General features: G+C 35.0%; 1 protein-coding gene across 1 annotated transcript in view; it reads left to right on the top strand.

The window, feature by feature from the left end:
- Positions 1-456: 456 nt before the first annotated feature.
- Positions 457-21,903, top strand: part of USP32 (ubiquitin specific peptidase 32) — a gene marked incomplete at its 5' end in the record, with an annotated part of 33,856 nt that continues 12,409 nt past the window's right edge. The window contains 14 exons of the mRNA XM_009586217.1: positions 457-588; positions 2,100-2,207; positions 2,978-3,093; positions 3,482-3,544; positions 5,423-5,506; positions 8,341-8,402; positions 8,513-8,615; positions 10,476-10,668; positions 11,854-12,029; positions 12,790-12,930; positions 16,181-16,298; positions 18,638-18,792; positions 19,498-19,579; positions 21,365-21,439. Coding sequence (XP_009584512.1) covers positions 457-588; positions 2,100-2,207; positions 2,978-3,093; positions 3,482-3,544; positions 5,423-5,506; positions 8,341-8,402; positions 8,513-8,615; positions 10,476-10,668; positions 11,854-12,029; positions 12,790-12,930; positions 16,181-16,298; positions 18,638-18,792; positions 19,498-19,579; positions 21,365-21,439 — 1,608 coding nt within the window. The remainder of the gene's footprint in view (positions 589-2,099; positions 2,208-2,977; positions 3,094-3,481; positions 3,545-5,422; positions 5,507-8,340; positions 8,403-8,512; positions 8,616-10,475; positions 10,669-11,853; positions 12,030-12,789; positions 12,931-16,180; positions 16,299-18,637; positions 18,793-19,497; positions 19,580-21,364; positions 21,440-21,903) is intronic.

Here is a 21,903-nt window from a genome sequence, read left to right as displayed (position 1 = left end):
CCCCCGTAAAAGTTCTGGGATTTTTTTTTTTTAAATGCTACTTCACATGTTTTTAGAGGATTTAAATACTGGATACCTTGGGAAAATCAGATATTGCACATATAATTTACCTGTCCAATTCACGAAGAAGAAATATGTGAAGATGAAGAGACTGCTGGAGTCTTTAGCAGTGGGAAGAGTTAATTTCTGTATTTCTAACACTTGTGATGATGTGTTACTGATGTTGAACTCCTAGAAGGTGAATTAAGAAAGATGATTCTGTAGGTAAAGAAGGTAAAATCGGACCTTTATTTCTCTACTGCTCCTATTTTTAATTTTTATATGCAGAAGTCAGGCATAAAAAAATTAACATAATTTCTCTTTGTGACAAAATAATGCTGCATTTTTATTTGGTGCTGAATTCTAACATGGTCTAGATATTACCAAAAATTTATTTTATTTTTGTTGATTATACAGTGGAAGAATCCGACATCATTGATCTTGAAAAACGATACTGGCTGCTAAAAGCTCAATCAAGAACTGGACGTTTTGATTTAGAAACATTTGCCCCCTTAGTTTCCCCTCCTATTCATCCATCTCTGAGTGAAGGTATGGAACTTTGATCAAACGTGTGAGGAAGCGATGTTGCTGTGGGGTTCAGTACCTGCTGGTCTACTGAAATACAAATTTTATGGCTTTAAAAGTGGGCCTATTTTAAAATGTCTTTTAAGCTTAAATTACAGAGGTTCATTCTGTTGAGTTCTGAATGTTTGAAAGTGAGAAAAGATGCCTGAGAAATCTCTATTTGTTGGGAAATCTGGAATGACGAAGGAAGTGATGCCTCCGTATGTTACATTCTTACTAGTTGTCAGGAAATATGTCAAACTTTACGTATAATTTGCCCTGTACTTGCTTAAAATTTTTCATTGGGTTCCTTAAGATTCTGTAATGACAAAATATACTGCTGTCCCTGAATTGAGATAAAAGAGAAGACCATTTTTAAACCGACAAATGTGAGTTTCATCTATTAAATGACAATTCAGCGTGCAAGTCAGAAGTTGTATTGTGCAGTCAATGAAACAGTCTTCCCTAATAGTGTAAGTTAAGGAAGATTTTGCTCGGAAGACTTGGTCAGGAGATTTGTATGTTGCAATGCCGACATATTAATAACCAAGCTGGTCTTTCAAGTTGAAGCCACTCTGGTAATAACTGGAGGTTGCAATTGTCTAACTGCCATTTACTGCACAACATAAGGACATTAAGTAACATTCTACTTACATGCTAGTTTTTGTCTGCAGTCCTAGAGTGGCAATTTTTTGTCACCAAATGGTCAGCTTTACTTACAAGTGGCAGCAGTAAGTAGAAAATGGGCAATTCATCTGCAGTGGATGCAAGTTGTTAAAACACCAGAACTTATGTTCAATTCAATAGAGATATATCCCCACATCCTTTTGCTTGCAAGTGCGGTTTATTTACTTAGTGGTATAAATTTACACAGCTACAATGGAGAAACTTGAATGGTTTCTGATCATTCTATATGTCTTCTGTGGATAGTGCAACTGAGTCATTGTCACTAAAAGAAAAATTTTTACGGGATAAAAAAAGTTATATGTGCTGAATGAATAGAACTCTTAAATCCTTTGAAGGCCGTTAACTAAAACTCCTTAGGGCCAAATTTGCAATGGTATTTAGTGATTTTCATAGGAGTTTCTATCAGGCACTTTGGAAAAGCCAAAGCATTTGGCGTCTGAGTACCTTTACTATTTTGGTCCTTTAGCTTTTGTGAAAACACTTGTCCTGACCGTGCTGGTTTAGATGTATACTCTATAAATCAGTTATTACAAGGAACGTGTGAGAATAAGGCTACTGTTCAGAATTCTTGATTCTCTCCCCACCCCGCCCCTGGCTTTGTCTAGCCATACATGAATGATTTAATTCACCTTTAAAATGGTCTTAATAGTGCTTAATTATCTTTATTACACTTAGTAAGAATTAGTTATAATCATAAGTGTTTGTACTTCTTGCAAGTGTTAACCATTAACCCTTCATGTAAATGCGAAGTATGATTGTCAGCTGTTTCAGCCAGAAGCTGTAACAGGAGATGCTTTTGTGGTTTGCAGGTTTGTTTAATGCTTTTGATGAAAACCGAGACAATCACATAGATTTTAAAGAAATTTCCTGTGGGCTCTCAGCATGTTGCAGGGGACCCTTGGCAGAAAGACAGAAGTGTAAGTATGCAAAATGTTAACTATTAATCTTACAGAAGTTTTTCAGTTTGAGCAATAAAGTTTAGTTATTTCCACCTTTTTAGAAATTTTTTCCACTGATCAAGTGTATGTCTGTGAAAGGTGACAGACTTTAGAAGGAATTTTAAATATCAAGGCTTCCTTTTATAAAGGATGATTAAACTTAATTCTGTGTGTTTTATAACTTATCCATAGCTTCATATAAATTATCAACCTTTTGGGGGGGGAGGGGGGGGAATATTTCAGAAGTTGTTTTGCAATGTTCTGCATTATGATGCAGAAGTGTGTATCTCAATATAGAAAGTGCAAACACTTATCTATTCATTATATATAATATAAAACAAATGTCCTGTTTGATTGTCTTGTGGTAAATAACATGTTCTGGCTTGTTTACTGTCCAGTTTTCAGCTGGCTCCCTGCAAGGTTCTTGTGTTTTGAAATACCTTTGTTCTGTACTTTTCCAAAGCCATATTGCTGCAACTTAAAAGCTATCATTCACGGGAAATTTCTGGAGGCACATATGTTCCCTGCTATGTCACATCAGACAACACAGCACAGAATTGCAGGAATCTAGATTTCAGTTTATTAAACACAGCTGCTCCATTTCCTCACTACCACACATGCATCCTGCCTCATCAAAACTGTCAGCACTAAATCATGTTCTTGTGACTCTGCAGACTTGCATTCTGCAAGAAAAAAAAATAGTTGTTGAGTAGTTCTAACATAGGAAAGTAATTTCCTTTTTTTCTCAGTTTGCTTCAAGGTTTTTGACATTGACCGGGATGGTGTGTTGTCTCGCACTGAACTTAAAGAAATGGTGGTTGCACTTTTAGAGGTCTGGAAAGATAACCGTACTGATAAAATACCTGTAAGTTATATTTGGTTTTTTATTCATTTGCTTCTGTTTCTTAAAGTCATCCTTCAAAAGTAGGAATGTAAATGTTGTTTGAACATGGTTTCAGTGAAATACAGGCTTCCTTGAACTACCTTAGCTGAGGAGTATTGATAACTGGATGTAACTTACCTTGCATAACTTTGACCTGCCATTAACCAAAACAGAATGATTTGACTATAATTTATGATGTTTCATATAAAGAAACCTTAGGTACAAAAGTACAACTATCTGGAAGCACTCAGTTGCGAATTACATAGAGGTATCATCAACATTTCTTACAGTTACATTTTTATTCTGAACACATGCAGCAGAGAATGCTGTGAGAATTTAACTTTGTTTTCTAATCCTTTTGTTTGTTAAGGAATTGGACATGGATTTGTCTGAAATTGTAGAAGATATGTTGAATATGCATGATACTACAAAGGTAGGAATTTGCTGTTCTTTCCTTGTCATTTTTATACCCTAGTATCTTCAGTTTATTTATAAGAAAGACAGTAAAATCTTGTGCTTTCTTTAAAGCAGAGATGTGTCAATAAAAGAATCTCTTTCGAGAAATGTCAGTTTTCCACTAAAACTTTCCACATTGTTCTGTGAGAGAAGGAACATGTTTGAATTTTATAAGCCATTTTTATATATGAAACTAAACCAAAAGTACATAACCAGATGAAATTAATTGGAAGCATATACTGTTTGCAAGGCTTTGCTATGCATAATTAATACCAGCTTTAAATCTGATGCTTGACTTTTGTTCTGGAGAAACTGTTCTTTTGTTTCATGTTAAAAATGATCTTCTGAAAAAAGGGGTAGTGCATTAGCGTATCTTATATTTTATGCTATGTAAAGGCACATTATCCTCCTGTGCTGGAACAGAACTGTATTAGTTCAACAGTAACTTATGCATTAGCATTATCAATCTACTTTGCTTGCAATAATATTACGTACAACCAGTGAACTATATACAACAATATTGTTTCAGAGCTAAGTATCCGTGAAACTATGGAGGTGTCTGTCATGACTGTCGTGACACACGGCAAAAAGTCTTAGTAGTTTATATGGTGCTTTATAGTTAGCTGTGTGTAAATCTTTAATTATGTTCTTGCTTTTTCGAGATAGGCACTATCATCTGCAAACAATATAGGGGAAGTTGTTTCCATTATTTCATTCTTTGCTTCACTAATTAGGAAGAGTCTCTGGAAACTATAAATAATTTAAGAAAAACTATAAAGAATGTCTAGAAATGCTTAATTACTTGTTTGAATAGTTGTCTTGCCTGCTTGTACTCCAACAAAGTGGTGGGCAAATATTTTATTTCTTTCATTACCAAAGCAGTAGAAAATATGTTTTCAGTGAGCTCTTTCTTCCATCCTTTGAGGTTTTTATTGTTTGCTTTTTTAAAAAGGGTAGTTTATAAGCAAGTGTATAGCAGTCTAATTTCCACGAAGAGTTAAAAAAGAAGACTAAGTCTTCAGAATGTCTTTCATAGTTGCATCATGAATGTAGTGCTGGAAAGAGCTGATGGTGCAATAATTAACATAAATTACTTAATCTCTTTTCATATGTTAGCTTTGACCTGTGTGAGCTCTGGAGAAAATGGTCTGTAAGAAGAGGCGGAGTAACTGCCACTGCTGTAAAAATGGCTATGAATTATATTACAATATAAAAAATTCAAATTGATCCTATCACTGAATTATTGAAAATCAGAAGGTCCTCTGACATTGGTCAGTGTTATGCTACTGTAACTTTGCAAGTGATTAAGAATTAATAGGACTTTTGTTGTAAGGTAAGATCATAAGGACTTGATGATCCAAAATAGTTTTTCCCAACCCACAGAGGAAGATGGTGGGTTTCTGAATGGATGCAAGTATCTCTGTGCAGAGCTTATCTGGACGATCAAAGTCTTAGATTGTCTTAGTCTTGTTTTGTTTCCTACAAAGTGATTGCCCTGACTAGTCACATACTGCTTCTGCTGTTTTCATGGTCTGAGAAAGTATGACTACTGCAGTTGAGCGTGAGTACTAGATCTGAATGATGGAGAGCAGGAGCAAAGATTACATGCTGTGTGTAGTTCATCCTCTGTACTCTCAAAGCTTTTTGGTTCTCTAGGTTGCATGTGTTATGCTAAAACTGGATTTTTCTTCTTTCATTGGATCAAATTTTGTTATCAGAGTGGTAGATGCAAATTTTTATCAAATCACTGGCTTTTTCATGCCTTATATGACACATTTAATGAGCATTTTAATAGAAATAGGTTAATGGTTTGATGTTTTTTCCTTCCCCTTTCCTTCTCCTCCCTTTAACTAAGCTTGGACACCTCACTCTGGAGGACTACCAGATATGGAGCGTGAAGAGTGCACTTGCCAATGAATTTTTAAATCTACTTTTTCAGGTATGTTTAGAGGAAATTTAAACTTGAAAATTATGGTAATTGACTCGTGAGCTTTTTGCGTGGCCACGAAGTGCAGCATCAGCATTTGTGCCAACATGCTTACAGTTTTGTCTATTGCAATAAGTTATGTGTTTTTGCAGTTGTGCATTACCTTGACGGAATGATTCTCTATTTGATTATTATTCTTTTCAGTGTATGGAGATGCCTAAAGCATAATTTGTTTAAGTGAGTGTAGTGTACTGTTTATAAAACGAAAAGAAATTTCAAGTGTATCAGCAGCTATATTTTCCATTAGAAAAAGGCTGTGTTCTTAAACAGTTGTTCTTCCAAATCTTTGCCAAGAAAGTGACACAGGAAATGGGAAAAGGTATTGCTACCTCTTCACAACCACTTTCCCTTTACATTTTCTGTTAAGGCCGTCTAAGGAACCTTCCATTGCTCTCTTAATGGAGAAGTCCTTGAAAGCTGTGATATCATATCACTATTGTGTTGCAGAAGCTGAGGATTAAGTGTGTACTGAATTTGGTTTTAATTGAGCTTGAATTGGATTTTTATAAATCCCTAAAACAGTCATATTTTAGCGCTGGCTCACTTTGTGCAGAAAATAGCCCCCTCAGAGTATTTTCATTCACTGCAGTTTGTTCCTTACCCATTTTCTGTAGAGGTTGATACTTTGAATTTAAATAATAATAATCCTAATGGAGCCTTGCAGATTTGCCGTAATTTAGTATTCACCTCCAGCCCCATGTGACAGTCTTAGTTCTTCCAGGGAGGGCCGGGGAGAACCAGTGGATTCCGTTCTCATCTTACGAGTGAAGCTTAATCAGTTACAGGGTCAGATTGTAGCAGAAAAATATTTCATCAGAAAGAAGCAGTGTGGTTTTAAAAAGAAAAAAAAAATGTTGTGAGAGGTTACCTGAATAGCATACTGCTGATTCTCCTGTTTATGAACCTAGACTACTTTATAAATTGTATTTTGAACTATACTTTTCCAAGAACTTCATGGGGGCTGAGTGAGAGTATTCTGAGCTACACCAGAGCTGAAAAGAATAAAATCAGAAATAAAACTGATTTTGTTTCTGCAGAATAAAATCTGCAAATTCTTTTTACCTCTAACTGCATCGGGTTTTGCTTACATTGCAACCTTCTCAAGAAGGGCTGTCTTTATTTTTGGACTGTATAGCATCGAATATCCTATCACAACTTAATATTGATTAACTAACAAATATCTATGCAATATTGAGGTAGAATGAATGAACATTTAATAAATTTGTCTTGATGATGATTACACATCACAATTGTTACACATTGCTTGTTGGAGGTCTCACTTACAATATTTTTTCTCCTGACAGAGTTGCTAGATTTTTGGTTTAGGTTTTTATTTTTATTTCCTTTGATAACTATCATATGAGGCACCCTCATCTCATGCTGGAGGCTCAACAGCATACTCACACAGGACAGAGTCTGCCATTGATTTGTCTGGGCATTTATTTGAACTGTCATGAGCTTGTGTGTCTCATCTGCAGACAGAAAAGCTAAATAGTCCGAGTGGAGCGCCTTGGAAAGCTTGACAACAAATTGGTTTGTTTGCAGCGGGGTTAGTTTATAGAAGAATCTGATACTAGCACAGTGTTACATGAGTTTAAAAAGAAACATCAGAGCCAGCTGTGTTGTGTGTGCTGGAAAATCTGTTGCTTCCCAGCAGCAAATGGCCTTTGTTTTATTCAGAATGTGAAATGGTCTCTCGCACTGTAATATAAATTTAAATAAGATATCTCACCAGTCATTAGAAATCTCCAGCTGAGATGCAAATTGATAGCCTCAAAAGAGACATAAGGAAAAGACTATAAATCATGTTATGAGTAGCAACCAATTTGAAAACCGTCTCGGAGACGAGACAGCTGACCCTCCTCCCTGCAATGGGAAACAAAGAATCCTGCGGAGTCTGTTTCCCTCCGCTCATCACTCCTGCCGCATACCCTGTGGCTGGGGAGCTGCTGGGAGAAACCAGCCAGAGACGTCACTGCAGCCAAGGCCAGGATGGTTTTACTAGGAAGAGAGGAGTAAAATATTAGCCAGCTGGGACTGCTGTCTTGTACTCGGAAGAAAACCCCACCCAAATTGAGTACCTGCCTAAGGGATGGTGCCTTTTTCTTCTGTGTTTGTTTCAAAAAAACCAAACCAAAACAAAAAAACCCAAAACAACCAACCCAGAGCAAAAGAAAAAAAAAAGCATCAGACATTTGGAGAACGTTCTACAATTTTGAGAGCATTTTCAGTGGTGACTTGATTGGTTGGGCTGCTTTAAACTTCTCCCTCAGTCTCTTCATGTGGTTGTTTTCCTTTCAGTCCCTTATATAACCACGTCTCCCCATTTTCCCCCTTTCCTTTTTTCTTTTCTTTTTTTTTTTTTTTGTTAAAACACCTTTGGCTTATCCTCCTCCAGCAGCTTGCATTCTCCCAATTCCTCATTCCCTCTCTCCAGTACATATAGACATCTTAACTTCTTGTATATCCGATCCATGTCAGTTACTGTGGTCTTTCATACTGTGTGCTTCAGACATGAAAATAATGAAAATTCATTTTCTGTTCACCTTAAATTGTCTTGGAACATTTGACATTCTTGGTATTTTTGTCTTAACAATGGGAACAGGTTGTGAATCTCATAGCTCAAAATACTACTTTTTTTAGTAGTTTGTTCAATTTTAGGTAATCTTGCTACATAATTAAAACGAATTTTCTGAAAAGTCCCATTACAGTTATTCTTTTCTTTCATTTACTTAATAGTAGTTGTTTCATAGTAGCTCTTAATAAGAATTACTTTCTTTTTCCAGGTGTGTCATATAGTTTTGGGGCTACGACCTGCCACTCCAGAAGAGGAAGGACAGATTATTAGGTACGTGTTTTGCTCAGAATCTTAAATGGGTTTCAGAGTCACCTTTTAGTATTTTCAAAAGGACTTTAATTTCCCTGCTTCAACTAATGTTGTTCATTCTTCATGTGCAGAGGCTGGTTAGAAAGAGAAAGCAGGTATGGCCTTCAGCCAGGGCACAACTGGTTTCTTATTGCAATGCCATGGTGGCATCAGTGGAAAGAATATGTCAAATACGTACGTATAATAATAATAATGTATACTGAATAAGTGATTTCTTTGTATTTGTGAATGTAATAATAATGTATACTGAATAAGTGATTTCTTTGTATTTGTGAATGTGTTGATGAAAAAAGAGTGGGGAGCAAATGACTGCTTAACCAATAATGCTTGAAATTAAGCATCTCCTGTCTCTTAGTGGAAAATAATTGTTTTGCTGAATCATTGTCACGTGGTGAGCTTTTCACTATAATTTCATTAAACTGTCACCTCTTTCTATACTTTGTTTCATCATTCCTGCGTGTCAGAATACTTTTCTGAATAAAAATGTACTCTCACAATAGTACTTCTCTTAAGTCTTTTGATCCATTTGATAATAAAGCTACCTGTTTTGGTTTTGACTTTGCTTAGGCCACAAATACACACTGTGCATTTTCTGGACAAATAAAGGAGGGAATTGGTATAATTTGATTTATAGGCAATGATGAAAAGTAGTCCAGTACCTGATGGTGATCAAAGGAGTTGACCTTGTGTAACCCTTATAGTTACAGGGTGCTCTTTAATACCCTCCAACTAAAATATTCCAAGTTAAAGCATCACTATGAATTTTACAAAAGAAAGCATATTTAATAAAATTGAATTTAATAAAATTTAGTTGAGGTGGAAATAAATGTTCTTTGCAGCTTACACAACCAAGAATGTAGAATAAGTGAAATAAACTATTTCTCAAACGGGTTTTATATAGTGATAAGTAATCATATAAGTATTTGAGTTGTTTTATAAATACAAATAACTAAAAATATTCAGAAAACTGCAATGTATGCTTTAACTAACCATGTAATTAGTTATTCTTTGTGCACAATGAATTGGACAAATGATGGCTTAAATGCCTGAAATACTAGGTAATTTGATCCTTGTCATAGTATAAGTGCTCAGATGTGCACATGATTTCATACCTAATCCTTTGCATAATAGCACAATGCCATCACTCTGTCTACCTCTTGAGCAAAGACAACACTCAGAATTTCTGTGGAACTCTATAAATGATTATTGTAATTCCAACATACATTTCAGCCTTATTTTTATACTTTTAGCTTTACTGCACAGTTTTGTTATTTGACAAGATTTTATGTTTAGTGATGTGATAAGTAGGGGACAACATAAAACACTTTTTCCAAAGTTGTTACAGTGATATTCATTGCATGGATTTTCTTTTTTCCTCTCTAAGGGTCAGTTAATTCCCTTTTTCTTCTGTTTTCCCATTTATTGACATTTCTTGTTGTGACGGGTGCTCTAAATTGGGTAGGATTCTTCTTACATCTTGTCTGTAGTGGACTGGCAAGTTGTGCTTTTGAGGGATGCAAATTTTTTTCCCCTACCTTTATCTTGCCTAAGAGCGAGCCAGATTGCCTTTGCAATGCTGTTTCTCCAAAGGAAACAAAGGAACTTTGTTTCAAAACAAAGTTAGGGAAGACTAAAATGTTGCAGGTTTGAGGAAAGAATGGTTTTTTGTTCTTGTGCTTGCTGTTCTCATTTAACCATATGAAATTCAACAAGGACAAATCTTCACATATTTGTAGTCTGTAATTATAGCTGTCTAAAACGTTTGTCTTTTTATGTATCTAGATGGAGAAAATAATTCTGGTATTTCACAATTTTTATATTGTGCAGAAGCATTTATTCGAATGGTTTCACAATTTTGGCTGTTTGTTTCTGGAGAGTTTTCATCAGTAGATCTAGAAAGTATTTTTTTTCTATAAAGCTTGTGATATGCAAAAGTGGTCACACAGCTCTGAATGTTGGTGATTGATTTGGCTGCTGCTAAATGTCTTTGATATTGGCTTATAATTAACTTTTATACTTGTCTACCAATTTTAGGATGCAAACCCTGTTGTGATAGAGCCTTCATCTGTCTTGAGTGGAGGTAAGAATTCACTCATAGTTGCTGCAGCCAATACTTCAGAACAGGGAGAAGACAAAATGGGAGGTCTTAATTACTTCAGTGCAACAGAAGAAAAGTTTTCAGATAATATTTCTACTGCATCAGAAGCCTCAGAGACTACTAGCAGCAGTAAGCATAACATCTTATTTCCTTGGAGGTTTAATGTAGAACAGGTTTTGAGAAAACTAGATACTGCATGGATTCCTCCAGGCGAAAAGATAACACAGTTTAGATTGCAGAAGTGGCCTACATGTGGACGTTGGTAAATTACTGGGATTTTTTTAGTCTGTGGTGATAAACAAGAAACAGTCTTGTTTAAATAGCAATTCATCTTTTATGCTGTGATTAGTTTCCAGAATTGTCTCCAAGATAGTTTTTGTCCTATCATTTATTTTCTGAGTGGATTCCCCCCCCGCCTTCACATTAAGTTGTTTCTAGCTCATACCTAGTTGGTATTGTACTATGTCTTGCAATGAGATGACCTCAGATACTACAAAGAGGAAAGAAGCAGAAAAAAAATTAGGAAAAATGTACTTACAGTTTTACAGGGCATGTGATCTAAGTGAGTTTGTGCAGATTCTAGGAGCCATCTTTGTGAAAGAAGAAGAGATTTTTAGTTCAGTGAGTTCTTGGGGAGAATTTGAGATTATGTTTTTTTCCTTACAAGACAGCTGAATGTTGCATCTGGTATTTTAAGATCTATATCTTAAAATTTTAACTTCAATTTAAAGAAGATAAATTACTGTGATGATTTTTGGGGTGGGGGTTGGGGAATAGAGGAAGAGCAGGAAGGGAGACAAGTTTTAGATTAAAGGTTCCTTCTTTTTTCTAACTTGAAATTTATATTTAGTGTTCTGCATAACAAAAGGAAGTTCTGTAAGAATAAAAATACTTGCTGTTTCAAGAGGACATAATAAAAATAAGGCATTATTGCATATATATTCAGTTTTGTATATAAGATTTTCAAGAGTTTGATATTCAAACATCCAGGCAACAAGCAAATGCCAAACACATTTGCTCATGCAAACCTAGTTAGGCTGTTTTCAAACCAGTATTTGTGTAAGTATCAGCTTTGGTATTTGGATCTCATATATCCACTTCTTTACCTTTTCTGAGACTACTAGTATATTTCTCACTCTGTAGTTTGGTAGAGTTGCATGTTTTCCTGAAGTATGAAGGATAGCAAACTTCTTCAACAGCCTTTTTTAAAAACAAAAAAAAAAAAGATACAACAGTTTAACTGATTTATTTGTGTTATGGACTCATGAACTGAAATAGAGATTTTTTTTTTTTTTTCCTTGTATTCTGTTACAGATACTCTTTACGCTGGCACACCAGGGACTGATGTATGTTTTGCTAGGCAGCATAATACTTCGGACAATAATAACCAATGTTTCCTTGGAACCAATGGGAATACTTTGCTACAGCTTAATCCTCAGAAACCAGGAGCTATTGATAACCAACCCCTAGTAACGCAAGAACCAGTGAAGGTAAATGCATCTGAGTCATGTGAATGTACGAAAAGTATCTTTTAGCATACTTTTTATCACAGCTTTTTATGTGTTGGGTTTTTTCAGCTAGTGGATTAATTCTAAATTAACACTGCTTTGTCATATAAGGTTGGGTTTCTTACTCTTATTTTAAGAGGAAAAAATTGTGTTCTGTTTCTGAGGCTACTATTGAGTGTTTTGTGAGAAGAGAAACATTCAAAATGTTCTTAAACAGTTTCACAAAACTTAAGAATGAAAAAGGCATTTATGAAAACACAACTTTTAGCATTAACTGTAAAATATTTTAATAATTAAACACTTTTCTTCAGTGTTTTCAATCTAAATTTAAGAGTTTATTGCTATTGCATAAAACCAGAAAATAATTAAATAGTAAAAAAAACCTGACAGTTTTTCCAGTATTCATGCAAACAAAACATAAAACAGACCAGCACCATCAATGATGAGTATAGATTGGATTTCTCTGTGCAGTGTCTGAAGTTGTCGGAGTAGGTGACACAAGAGAGAAAGGTAATACAAATTTTATATTGGATAGCCTTTTAGAGAAATAGTAAGTAGGGAAACTTCAGCGCTAATTATTGTTACATTTAAATACCATCTTTCAGTTTGAAAAGCAGTTGCTAATTGCTACTTAAAAGTTTTTTAATAATTGAAAAGTGTTCTGTGTTCATGAACTAAAATTGTTGTAGCTGTATACTATTTTTTGCACTTGAGATTTGACAAAATCCCTTTTTGTTTAAAGGCTGCATCATTAACAATGGAAGGTGGAAGATTAAAACGATCTCCACAGCTGATTGAAGGAAAGGACTACATAATGGTACCAGAACCAGTTTGGAGAGCACTTTACCATTGGTATGGAGCAAATCTGTCCCTGCCCAGGCCGGTAAGTTGTGATTATAGACACTGTTTACTTGCCATAACCACCCAGATAATATAACAACCTAATGTGTCCAAGCTTCTGCCAGTTGCACAAGGTAATCTTGTATGGTCATCTCCCACTTCATCCAAAATGGATAGTCTAAATGAAAAGTCCTGAAGAGCTGGGAAAAAGCAGTTTCAGAAATGGACATGGATAGAAAGTTGTGGATATTTACCAAGAGGTTTGCAGCACAAACCCCAGGAGATATTGCCACAGGGCAGAAGTGCTGCTCAACTGATCATGATTGCTAAAGCAGACAAAAGTAAACTTGAGATCAGTTTAAAAGACTTTAAAAGCTAAGATAAATTTTCAACTGGTTTGCAAAACCAATAAAATTAAAACTGGGACACCTGCAGCTTTGAAAACGCATTTCTTCTCTCTTACAATTTCATGAAGTGGGGGGAAGGTAACAATTGCTGTCCTTCAAGGTCAGTGTCATAGACACAACGTGCAAGATTTGGTGATCTAAAAAGCAGCAGGAGTAGGTATTCCTAAAAAGAATTTGCATATGAGCATATCAGCTTTTGAGTACTGCACAGTTAAATTGTTCAGCTTCTAGTCAAAGTTTTTTCAATAAAGCATTTATCATAAGCAATTCTTCAAGATATAGATGCTAAAACTGAGTTGGCATCTACTGCCTAGGGCAGAATCAGCATGATTCTGGTTAACCATGTTCAGTGCTAAAAGCAAAGACCAGTAATTTCACCTGATACACTCACCCGGTCAAGCTCCTCTTCTCGTTTTAATTCTTCAGGTTTGATTTTTCTTGCAAGTATTATGTATCGTGGCCATGTGAATACCAATTGTTATTTTGAGCAGATCACATATTCAAAATAAATAGTTCTTTTGTGTCATTCTTCTTCTAGTATTACAGTAATTGCCTTTATTTTTTCTAATGAGTAACTAAAAATCTTACTGGCGAGGCAAGTGATGATCATTCTCATTCTTCAGCACAAAATCAGTAACACTTCTCCAAACTTATGGAATACTCATTTATGAGCAAATAATTCATATGTAGTGAATTTTTACATTTCTTACATTTGACAGTAAGCAGAAAAGCCAATGAATCACAATAAAATTGCGAAATAGTTTTACAAACAATTAATGTAAGTGTTTCCATTGTGTAATAAAAATGTATTTGCAAATTGGTAATGCAGTGGTTTTATATCAACAATTGTCTAGTTGCCTGTAATCACTTAAAACCTTGCAATGAAATTAACTAATTAGAAAGAGCGTATCAAAGGTAGGGTGATACATGGGCATGGTAGTGTTGGGTTGACGGTTGGACTTGATGATCTTAGGGGTCTTTTCCGACCTTAATGATTCTATGATTGTATTGTACTTGTTTGCATAAAAGTTTTATTAAAAGAAAAAAACCTTGAAGAACTAAAATTCACTTTCTGTAACTACCACTAGTATTTTCTATATTAAAGCTGTAATAGCTTTAATTAAAAATTAATTTTGGGCACCATGCAGAATGTATTGCAGAATATAATTTTCAAACTTGAAAGTGCTATATATTAAATGGAATTGACTGAGTGGACTAATAATTAGTCTGTGTTATCCCAATGAGATTTTTTGGTTGCAGTTAAAACAGCAGGAGTATTTCTGAAAGAGAAGCAGTAATTATATAGCAATAGTCGTTGTTAAATCATATAATTTACTCACAATTTATTGAGTTATCTCTCTGTTTCTCTGTATGTAATATTGCAAAACGATTGATAGGTCGTAATCATTCGGAGCTAAAGCTGGCATGCCTTGAATTATTAATTTTGAATTTATAAAAAAGTAGGCTGATGTTAGAGTCAAGAAAAATTGAAGTAATTTGCTCTGTCCACTTAGAGTCATTGGAAACTTTCTTTAATTTCTGTTGAGTATATTTATTCCATATAGTGGTTGGTTTATTCTGTGTCAGGTAGTCTCTTATAGGAGCTACGCTTTAAAAAAGGAACTGAGGGAATTTTTTTTTTTTTGATGGTAGCGATAGAAATTAGGTGGTTGGTGTCACAAATATTTAGTGTCACAAATGGGAGAGAACTAGCTGTATGATTTTTGGCGATTTGGTCTTTTAGCCGTAGTACTAACAGTGAAGCTGTAGTATTTTACAGTGAAAAATCACCGGTTTCTGTTACCCTCCTCCCACACATTCTCCATGGAAACAAACACCTTTCATCATCCAGAAAAGGCCCCATCTCTTTATACACAACACAAACTAACGTGCTTGAGATTTTTGCGATAGGGTCACTGGAAAAGAGACTTCTATTCAGAATGAGAGAATTTTCGTTTGGGTATCCTGTCTGCAAAAAAATATAAATAATGTATGTATATATAAACTTTAGCTTTTCAGTCCATAATTAAGGAACATTTTGACAGTTATCTGAACACTTGAATTCTTGAAGACCATTTGATTACTTGCAACCATGTATACAGGCACTTACAGTCCCAGTGTCCCACCCTGCAGTAGAGACTGTTATATTGTTTCTTTCCAGAAAATGTCATCGCTATTGTTTTTGTTGTAACTGAAGTTTAATACCATGGTACTTCAGTGCATTATATTGCTTCTCACAGCTTAAGCTGAGTGTTTTCTTCTGCTTCGCATGGTAACAAAAATAGTGAACATTCCTGCCATTTACGTATGTCTATATTTGGGCGGATCCAGGTAGCAAAATCTTTGTAGAAATGGTGACCGAAAAGCTGCAAGTCATGTTCTGGGGTGATTTCAGCTTTTTCTGTCAACATATCAAAATGCAACAAGTTCATACAGTATGAAGGTTTTAATTCAATCCTATAGTTCAAAAAGTTCAGAACAAATGTCTTATTCAGCATGTGTGAGTTTTTTTTCAACAGTTGTGAAACTTTTACATTGAAGTGTACACTGAGTAGAATTAACGAGGTTCATTGTAAATTCACATATATTTCAGGAATTATAAAAATGTTCTTTCCATGGTGTCGTACAGGAAGCTATGCTCCATTAAATTTTGACAATCTGCAACTAATAAGCTTTAAAAAGTGCTTAGAAATCAGTAAATTGTTATTCCTGTGGATATTTGCCTAAGACCCCATAAGTAGTTGAGAAGATTTCTTGTCTCCTAGTAAAACATAGTTTGTTTTTTTTTTTAACCATCTGCTTTAATCATTACTTCCTGTTCCTATTGGGATTTCCTACACGTTTAGAACAGCAGTCTCTAAAATATGTTTTAAACGTCTTTACTAGGTGATCAAAAACAGCAAAACAAATGTGCCTGAACTAGAGTTATTTCCTCGCTATCTGCTCTTCCTGAGACAGCAGCCTGCTACTCGAACGCAGCAGTCAAACATCTGGGTGAATATGGGTATGATGAGCCTGAGAATGTTTCCTCAGCATTTACCTAGAGGTAACTTAAGAATGCAGCAAGAATACAAGTGCGCAGTTTCTAAGAAAGCGAGACCCACAGCTGTAGAAGCTTGCTGCCACTGTGCTTGTACACCAGCTAATCAACTGTAAGGCACAATCAGCGTTTGGTAAAGATTTAAAGGCTCCCCTTCTATCTTCTCTTGAAAGGAAGAGGCATGAGGGAGCATTTTCAGTGAAGTCAGTTAAGTCGCATAGTTACTGCAAATAGATTGGTGAGTTGAAAGTGAGAAGTGAGCACTGCATAAACTAAACAGCTGAGAAGGGCAGATCTGATTAATCCTGTTGGTAGTTAATTTTGTAGCCATAGAATAGATGCATCTCTGCATTGGAGTGGGCGTGTGTATCTGATAGTACAGTGGTATAATAAATTAAATCATTGTTCAGCCAACAGGTTCCGAGTTACTTGGGCAACTAGGCTTTAATGCCCAAAATCATTTAATACTCTTTAGAAAGGGATTGAATTGATGGAATATAAAGACTATTGTTTGATGCAGTTCAGAAAGACAATTCAGTAGAAAATATAAACATCCAGCTAAAGTGTATGTGCCATAATTGTGGTGGTGATGCGCACCAAAAGATTGTACAAGTAATGGGATAAAAGAATAATCTTTAGATTGCAGCTTCACATTTCAGCTGAAAAGTGTTACAGGATTTGTTTTCAGTTACCAGTTTGTATGCACAGTTGCATACTTGCCTTGCACAATAGATTTGAAGAAATACCTGATGTTCACATGCATGTGTGTTTGGATACACTCAGATATACATATGCATCCACAATAACAGTATGTCCAGAAATGGGCTCAACTGACTGAAAATTAAATCCTTCAGCCTTGCTAGCGTTAGCCTGTGTTTAAAAATCTCATGCAGATGCTCAATTTTTCACTGCTTTGGTAGAATCTCAAACTTAACGTGTAGATAGTGGCTGCCTGCTTGATCAAGTTCCGCTACAGAAACTGCCTGCTACCCAAATTCATTTTTCCTACTAGACCTAATAAAATGGATACTGCTTTGTTTGGACGTTCTAAAATGCCCAAATTCAAATAAAGAGAATCTTCTGATGTGCCAAATTTTATCTTGATTTGGAATTATTTTGCTCTGCACTAATTTATGTGTCCAATCAGTTATTAATCTTTTTTGAGTTTTCGAATATGCTTTCTTGCTGTAATCTTACAACTAATCCTCTGATCCCTAATCTCAGAAAATGCTTTTTTGTGTTCTTTAAAAAAAATGAGTACTTTGCTTGGTATACTGAAGCAAAACTGATGCTTTGCTGACTTGTAAGATGATTACAGTATAGTTTTACTCCCTTGTCAAATTGCATGTAATATTGCATCTTTTCATATGGTAGTATTTATTTTTTTTAATCTTTTGACAGTGAAAGTAGAACAATGCCACTTTTATGGTTACTGAAGTAATGCAGTTGTCCACTTGGGTTTGGCTATATACTATATAATAAAAGCTTTTCATGAATATGTTACAGACCTGTCTCTGTGAGGAATGGGAAACTTCCTAAGTTTAAACTAAAGAAGCTCAAAAAATAAAGCATGTAAAGTTGGTCTCATCTCTTTCAAACGGAGCTTGTGCAAATGTTTTATTTAAAGATGAGCTCATATTATAGAAACAGCAACAATCTCGACTGATGGAATTAGTTTGTGTTGCACACATGAGATTGTTGAGAAATTCTGATGAAAATCCTAGGCATCTTCACAGAATATATTCTGAGGAATTTAGTTATTAAGAATACTTTTATTGTGAAACAGCCAGGCTGATTTCATCTTAACAGATCAGCATTCATCTTCATAGAAGAGCTGGAGCGAAGTTATGCTACTTCCAAGAACAGTCAGACTGATTTTTTTGACCTTATTTTTTACTTACAATGTGCTCTCAAAAAGAAAATTCTCATGAAATTTTGAAGTCCTTTATTTTGAAAATTACCATTGTCTCTGATACTCTGTCTTTCAGAGAAAAAAAGAATAGTCCAGTCTTTTAAATTATTTATTTCTTATGAGAATCTTAGGGGAGCAATTTTCTAACAGGTTTTGGTAAGAAGGGAGATAAATTTATCTGCTTTTTGATAGCAAGTTTGTTGTCCGAAAGGGTTAGTAACAACAAGCTTTCAATCTAACTCATTATTTTATCCATAAACAAAAGGAGTAAAACTTTTTCAGAAAAAGTGCTTATAGTATATGTAGTATATAAATTGTTACTGATCTGATTTCAGTTGGCCTATGGGTATATACATTGTCTTTTAACCTTTTCTTATGATTGTGAATCCAGGGAATGTACCTTCACCGAATGCTCCGTTAAAAAGAGTGTTGGCTTACACTGGCTGCTTTAGTCGAATGCAAACAATTAAAGAGATACATGAATATCTCTCCCAGAGGCTACGTATAAAAGAAGAAGATATGCGCCTCTGGTTATACAACAGTGAGGTAATGTTGGTCTTTTTTCTTCTTTTTTTTTTTTTTTTTTAGCTATTTGATACTGCATATCTTATTCTTTTCTAGAAACTCTTAAATACACATGCACAGAAAAAAAAAAAAGCGTACGTAAGTTTCCTTTGCAATTTAACCACTTAGGTTGGAAAACTCTTGCCACTTATTTTCTAGAATTTTTTGTGCACTCCAAGCAGTGAAATTTAGATTTTGGTGTTAATGACCCAGAAAACTTATTGTTTGTTTTCTTAGTAGCCTGATAAACATTAAATTATCCTGTCATGTATTTAAACATTGGCAGTTGGTTGACCTATTAAAAGGCTTAATATGAAGTTTCATAGAAACTGTTTTAAATGGAAATAAAAATATATTCTTTCATTGACACGCATGATGCTCAGCCATCCAGGATCTTTTTCAAATGTGTGTGTGAACAAATCACAATGAACATGCAGAATGTATTCCTCCAAATCATTAAGTGCATGTAATTCTCTCATTCTAAAGAAATACCACATAAAATTAAAGCATTGAACTAGATGCTTCTGGAGATCAGTATTTAATTAACATAGGTAGGAAACTGGTGCTCTCATTTTTGTGGAGAAATGGTTAATACTGTTTTAATTTCATTGCTTCAAGATTAAAATATCCTCAGAGAATTTTAAATCTAGCAGTAATAACTATATGAAGTATTTTTTACTCCTGCAGAACTATCTTACTTTGCTGGATGATGAAGATCACAGACTGGAGTATCTTAAAATCCAAGATGAGCAGCATTTAGTAATAGAAGGTATAAAAAGGGCCTATAATTGGTTTACACACTAAAACCAAATAGTTTTATGTGAGTTTATATGGTTAATAAATTGTGTGTAGTACCCGTTTCTGTAATAGTGCAAACTACACAAATATATAGGCCTACTGCCCAAATATTTTATTTTTGGATATGTTTTGAGAAGGAAGAGTATGTGTAAATAGATGTCTGTCTCTATATATGTATGTATTGAAAGAAATACAGGAAGAAATACCAAAGCTTTGAATAATCCACTGCCCCTACAGTAAGAACTAAAATACCAGAGATTTAACAAAAGCGGTGTGAGGCATCTGAGGCTTTTTCGTTATCTGATTTTTCTTTCACTAATTTTACAAGAGTTCAGGTTATGATATTTGCATGAACACATTCTTACTCACAAAGCAAAAGGTGAAGAAAACTGCATGTTTCAGTCCGTGTCAAGTTCATTTCTAAGATTTTCATTGCAAGCTACTTTTATTTTCACATTCGGAGAGAACCTAATGCATTCGGACTTGACTGCTTGACTGACTCTCGTCATGGTGAAAAGGCATCATAAACAATCTCAACCTTTCGTGTTTCAATTTATATCCATTGTGTCTCATCCTCCTGCCACGCGCTACTACACTAGGCAGTGCTATCAGTCACAAATACATTAAGCCTTTGTCAAAGGTATCAGGGTGCATGGACCAGCTGAGTTTTCAGCTAGTTTGACCTGACTTTCTGTCTAATCTTTTACCGTGAGAAACAGAAGCGTACATACTTAATCCGCTCTACTGTTGTCCTTACATCACAGAGGCTATATAGAAGTCCAGGTCTTGCATTGTTTCCGTACAAGTTTCACTTAGTGTAGCTCTATATTACACCTCAGGTTGGTGTGCTAGATGGACTCATCCTTTTTGCCACTTGGCTTAGCTCATATTTAACCAATTTAAAATTGACAAAGTGGCTGATGCAGTTCACTGTATCTGCATTAATCACTAGACACAAGAGAAGAAACGGGAATTTATATGTAGAGGGAGGGGAGAGGGACTGCACCTTGCTGTATCAGGTGAAACAGAACACTGAGGCTGTAGTTCAATAAACAAACCAGCATTAAGTCAACACTGCCACTGAAAGAAGCAGTCTGCCCTTCCTGTGTATTATGCCACCTGCCTTACCCATGGACAACTACTTAACACCTATCTGATAACTGGCTGTGAGAAGCGATCTAGTGAAAAATAACTCCCTCTTTTCAGCTAGCTCAATTCCTTAAGCCAGTGTGCGGTATGGCTTGTGTCAATGCAAGATGGAAGTTTACAGAGGGATCCTATGGGGAGGTGGTTGTAAAGCTAGTTTAGGAAAGCTTGCATTTTTTTTGTCCCACTTTATCTTGAAACACATGTAATTTGTCTCTATTTTGAAATACACGTGAATCTTTTATTGGTTCATAATAACAAAAAAATATTAGCGATCGCTCATGAAGTGAACAGATTTGTTCAAATCTGGGGATCCTTATTAAGTGTTAGAAGAAGTACTGAAAAAATTGTTATCCAACAGGAAAGAAATCTCAAGGATGCTTTCTAAAGATGTTACTGGCATGGTTGGAATGATGCCAGTATTAGAATGATTTCCAATAATGATTGGAAACATTGAAACGAAAACTAGCAAAAATAATAACTAAAAATAAGCAAATTTCTAATCTCAATTTGATATTAGAAAATTTTAATTAGACATCTTCAGCTGTATAAGCTCTCTGGAGTAAGAACAAACAATTTTAAAAAATCCTTATACCATATCTCTTTCTAGTTCGAAACAAAGACATGAGCTGGCCAGAAGAGATGTCTTTTATAGCAAACAGCAGTAAAATAGACAGACATAAAGGTAAGTGTTTCAGCATAGTAATTGAATTATGATGAGAAGAAAAATCTGAGAGGCTATATTATGTTGAAACAATTTTTTTTAATATAAGTGCTCTTAACATTGGAAGAGGTCTTTTATGCCTGTGCTGCTTTGCTTGTTCTTTCTGTTTTATTAACTTAGGTGCTGGAAATGTGGGAGGGTTGGATGTATAGATAAATAAATTTGTAGATGTTCAGATGCAGCAGTAGCAAACGGTACATAGCAAATTCTCGATTTTGTGTTTATTATCTTGGATTTTTTTAAGGTAAGGAATTGTTAAGATTTTAACAAATTAATGCAGAAATTTCAGTACCATAATTATTTACCTGAAAATAGTTTGTATGGATTGTCTGTGGTGTATCAGATCCAACAAAATACCTCAATTTCTGTTAACTTAAGTAGAGTTAAGAGAGCAAGTATTTTGAACAGGCTGGTCCTCTGTTGCA

Source organism: Fulmarus glacialis, unplaced genomic scaffold (assembly GCF_000690835.1).
Source record: "Fulmarus glacialis isolate BGI_N327 unplaced genomic scaffold, ASM69083v1 scaffold33169, whole genome shotgun sequence".
In the NCBI taxonomy this organism is placed as follows: Eukaryota; Metazoa; Chordata; class Aves; order Procellariiformes; family Procellariidae; genus Fulmarus; species Fulmarus glacialis.
This window is presented reverse-complemented; position numbering and strand designations above follow the sequence as displayed.